This window comes from Perca flavescens, chromosome 1, assembly GCF_004354835.1.
Source record: "Perca flavescens isolate YP-PL-M2 chromosome 1, PFLA_1.0, whole genome shotgun sequence".
NCBI classification, from domain to species: domain Eukaryota; kingdom Metazoa; phylum Chordata; class Actinopteri; order Perciformes; family Percidae; genus Perca; species Perca flavescens.
In genome coordinates, this window is record NC_041331.1 from 43,917,889 (window position 1) to 43,922,888 (window position 5,000).

Genomic DNA, 5,000 nt, shown 5'->3' on the forward strand with positions numbered 1-5,000 from the left:
TGAACTCAACCGTGAGGGCAGTGCAACATCCAGTCAATCTCTGTTACACGCATACGCTAACTACAATACACAAATACACTGTAAATGAGGTATATATATATATATATATATACATACACTAATAAGTGTAAAGAATTTGTAGAAATAAGTTAATCACTAAATGCATCTATTCACAATCCCAATGTGTCGAGAGAGAAAAAGGGATGCAGTTGTTTGTCGCCTCATTGGGGAACATCAAGAAGATCTCATCCAAGATTGCTAGGTATGTTATTAAATGATCGATCAATTCAAGGTATCACATGGTTACACATAGGGTTGGCCTGATACAATGGTTTAATTTCCGATACCAATCACACACACACACACACACACACACACACACACACACACACACACACACACACACACACACACACACACACACACACACACACACACACACACACACAGTACATAGAAACTGTGGATACTTGGCACAGCCACCATTATGGGACAGACATGCCACCCCTTCTCATGTCAGTTTAGTTTGTAATGAGGCAGGAGGTCTATCCACAATTAAAATCATAATGTAACTTGGTTATATTAATAATGCAGGTTTTTAAACCAACATACTTTATGCAAACTTTCTCATATTACTGCTAATCAGTTACTAAAATAGGGTTTTAAAAACATTTGAGGTGAGAAATAGGCAATAAAGTTACAGTTTTAATTTGTCACTGAATTGTATTGAAGTGCTGATTATTAAAAACAATCTCTACTTGGGTTGATTTGGCTTAACCAAGAAAACATGATCAATAAATGTATTGGGAGAGTATCTTGTTATTGTCCTTAACTTAGAGCAAAGCTGCTCAAGAAGGTCCAGAGCCTCAAAAGTAAGCTAATGATGAACTGTTTGTCACCGTGTTCAGGCACAGACTGTTACTGAAGAATGCTCACTGAACAATGCAATCAGACAATTTCATCTCCCAAAGAGCAGTGTCACATTGAAATTCACTAAATTCAAATAATGCATATCATCTCATGGATCAATGTTATTCAAAAGATACATATTGGTTGAGCAAGAACTGAACTCAGTGTGTTTCTGACTGGTACTAGGCTGTCAATTCATTTAACCAAAGGGACACGGTGTTGAGATGTGGAAAATGCTGTTTTTTGTTCAGGCACAGACTGACTGGTTATCTTCAACAATCCCATAAGGCTTTGCAAATATCTGCATATGTTCCTCAAACATATAAAAAAATGTAAGATGTTCATGTTTGGTATATCCACATATGAAGGGTTTAAGAAACTTGTTTCAGTTGAATATGCAGAGTGGAGAGGGTTCTTTTGTACCTCCTCCTGTCCTTTTTCTTTTGAACATTTCATTGATTAAAAGAAATTTACATGATCAAATATCTCCTGTGTCTGACAATAATGTTTTTAAAGTAAAGTTTACCTTCCCTGAATAAGTAATGATTAATTAGTCATATTGTTCAATTATTAATAACAATTATTAAGTATTACTTACAATCAAGAGGTAATGTTACTTACTTTTTATAAGTAATCAGTTGTGTAATGTATTGAGACATATTGGTTGATATATCGCAGTGGGAATCAAACCCAGGTCTCCCACACCAAAGGCACGTGTCATATCTACTGCTCCATCACCACCCGATGTGTATCTGTGTTTGTGTGTATCTGTGTTTGTGTGTATGTGTGTGTGTGTGTGTGTGTGTGTGTGTGTGTGTGTGTGTGTGTGTGTGTGTGTGTGTGTGTGTGTGTGTGTGTGTGTGTACCAGAGAGAGGTGCTGAGCTTGGGCAGTGCTCTCTGCTAACCTCCGCTGGAAATTTACGAACCTTCTTCTTCTTTTTCTGTAAAAAACAGAAATAGTCCAATCAGGACGGAGCGCTCATGTGTGATGTCACACTGAATGTGTGAGAACCAGAAGTAAACAACTCTAGACATTAACACCTTTTTAAAAGGTGGATGTACTGTGTGTGTGTGTTACCTGTGTGCGACGGTGTGTGTGTGTGTTACCTGCGTGCTACGGTGTGTGTGTGTGTGTTACCTGTGTGCGACGGTGTGTGTGTGTGTGTTACCCTGCGTCTTGACGGTGTGTGTGTGTGTGTTACCTGCGTGCTACGGTGTGTGTGTGTGTGTTACCTGTGTGCGACGGTGTGTGTGTGTGTGTTACCTGCGTGCTACGGTGTGTGTGTGTGTGTGTTACCTGTGTGCTACGGTGTGTGTGTGTGTGTTACCTGCGTGCTACGGTGTGTGTGTGTGTGTTACCTGTGTGCGACGGTGTGTGTGTGTGTTACCTGCGTGCTACGGTGTATGTGTGTGTGTTACCTGTGTGCTACGGTGTGTGTGTGTGTTACCTGTGTGCTACGGTGTGTGTGTGTGTGTGTTACCTGTGTGCTACGGTGTGTGTGTGTGTTACCTGTGTGCTACGGTGTGTGTGTGTGTGTTACCTGTGTGCGACGGTGTGTGTGTGTGTTACCTGTGTGCGACGGTGTGTGTGTGTGTTACCTGTGTGCTACGGTGTGTGTGTGTGTATGTGTTACCTGTGTGCTACGGTGTGTGTGTGTGTTACCTGTGTGCGACGGTGTGTGTGTGTGTTACCTGTGTGCTACGGTGTGTGTGTGTGTGTGTTACCTGTGTGTGTGACGGTGTGTGTGTGTGTGTGTTACTTGTGTGCGACGGTGTGTGTGTTACCTGTGTGCTACGGTGTGTGTGTGTTACCTGTGTACGACGGTGTGTGTGTTACCTGTGTGCTACGGTGTGTGTGTGTGTGTGTGTGTGTTACCTGTGTGCTACGGTGTGTGTGTGTGTGTGTGTGTGTGTGTGTGTGTGTGTGTGTGTTACCTGTGTGCTACGGTGTGTGTTACCTGTGTGCTACGGTGTGTGTGCGACGGTGTGTGTTACCTGTGTGCGACGGTGTGTGTGTGTGTGTTACCTGTGTGCTACGGTGTGTGTGTGTGTGTGTGTGTTACCTCTGTGCGACAGTGTGTGTGTGTGTGTTACCTGTGTGCGACAGTGTGTGTGTGTTACCTGGGTGCGATAGTGTGTGTGTGTGCGTGTTACCTGTGTGCTACGGTGTGTGTGTGTGTTACCTGTGTGCGACAGTGTGTGCGTGTGTTACCTGGGTGCGATAGTGTGCTACGGTGTGTGTGTGTGTGTGTGTGTTTTACCTGTGTGCTACGGTGTGTATGTGTGTTACCTGTGTTCTACGGTGTGTTACCTGTGTTCGACGGTGTATGTGTGTTACCTGTGTTCTACGGTGTGTTACCTGTGTTCTACGGTGTGTTACCTGTGTGATACGGTGTGTTTGTGTGTGTTACCTGTGTGCTACGGTGTGTGTGTGTTTTACCTGTGTGCTACGGTGTGTATGTGTGTTACCTGTGTTCTACGGTGTGTTACCTGTGTGATACGGTGTGTATGTGTGTGTTACCTGTGTGCTACGGTGTGTGTGTGTGTGTTACCTGTGTGCTACGGTGTGTGTGTGTGTTACCTGTGTGCTACGGTGTGTGTGTGTGTTACCTGTGTGCTACGGTGTGTTTGTGTGTGTTACCTGTGTGCTACGGTGTGTGTGTGTGTGTTACCTGTGTGCTACGGTGTGTGTGTGTGTTACCTGTGTGCTACGGTGTGTGTGTGTGTTACCTGTGTGCTACGGTGTATGTGTGTGTGTTACCTGTGTGCTACGGTGTGTGTGTGTGTGTGTGTGTGTTACCTGTGTGCTACGGTGTGTGTGTGTGTGTGTGTTACCTGTGTGCGGCAGTGTGTGTGTGTGTGTTACCTGTGTGCTACGGTGTGTGTGTGTGTGTGTTACCTGTGTGCTACGGTGTGTGTGTGTGTTACCTGTGTGCGACGGTGTGTGTGTGTGTTACCTGTGTGCTACGGTGTGTGTGTGTGTGTGTTACCTGTGTGTGACGGTGTGTGTGTGTGTGTGTTACCTGTGTGTGTGTGTGTGTGTGTGTGTTACTTGTGTGCGACGGTGTGTGTGTTACCTGTGTGCTACGGTGAGTGTGTGTGTGTGTGTTACCTGTGTGCTACGGTGTGTGTGTGTGTGTGTGTTACCTGTGTGTGACGGTGTGTGTGTGTGTGTGTTACTTGTGTGCGACGGTGTGTGTGTTACCTGTGTGCTACGGTGTGTGTGTGTGTGTGTGTTACCTGTGTACGACGGTGTGTGTGTTACCTGTGTGGTGTGTGTGTGTGTGTGTGTGTGTGTGTGTTACCTGTGTGCTACGGTGTGTGTGTGTGTGTGTGTGTGTGTTACCTGTGTGCTACGGTGTGTGTTACCTGTGTGCTACGGTGTGTGTTACCTGTGTGCTACGGTGTGTGTGCGACGGTGTGTGTGTTACCTGTGTGCGACGGTGTGTGTGTGTGTGTTACCTGTGTGCTACGGTGTGTGTGTGTGTGTGTGTTACCTCTGTGCGACAGTGTGTGTGTGTGTGTTACCTGTGTGCGACAGTGTGTGCGTGTGTTACCTGGGTGCGATAGTGTGTGTGTGCGTGTCCGTGTGTGATACCTGTGTGTGTGCGACGATGTATGTGTGTGTGTGTTACATGTGTGCAACAGTTTGTGTGTTACCTGTGTGCGACGGTGTGTGTGTGTTACCTGTGTGCTACGGTGTGTTTGTGTGTGTTACCTGTGTGCTACGGTGTGTGTGTGTGTGTGTGTGTGTGTTTTACCTGTGTGCTACGGTGTGTATGTGTGTTACCTGTGTTCTACGGTGTGTTACCTGTGTTCGACGGTGTATGTGTGTTACCTGTGTGATACGGTGTGTATGTGTGTGTGTTACCTGTGTGCTACGGTGTGTATGTGTGTTACCTGTGTTCTACGGTGTGTTACCTGTGTGCGACGGTGTGTGTGTGTTACCTGTGTGCTACGGTGTGTTTGTGTGTGTTACCTGTGTGCTACGGTGTGTGTGTGTGTGTGTGTGTGTTTTACCTGTGTGCTACGGTGTGTATGTGTGTTACCTGTGTTCTACGGTGTGTTACCTGTGTTCGACGGTGTGTGT

The 5,000-nt window shown here is 45.8% G+C and overlaps 1 protein-coding gene across 1 annotated transcript in view; it reads right to left on the minus strand.

The window, feature by feature from the left end:
* Positions 1-5,000, minus strand: part of zdhhc1 (zDHHC palmitoyltransferase 1) — a 14,544-nt gene that overhangs the window by 2,620 nt on the left and 6,924 nt on the right. Inside the window, exon 7 of the mRNA XM_028581347.1 lies at positions 1,776-1,851. Coding sequence (XP_028437148.1) covers positions 1,776-1,851 — 76 coding nt within the window. The remainder of the gene's footprint in view (positions 1-1,775; positions 1,852-5,000) is intronic.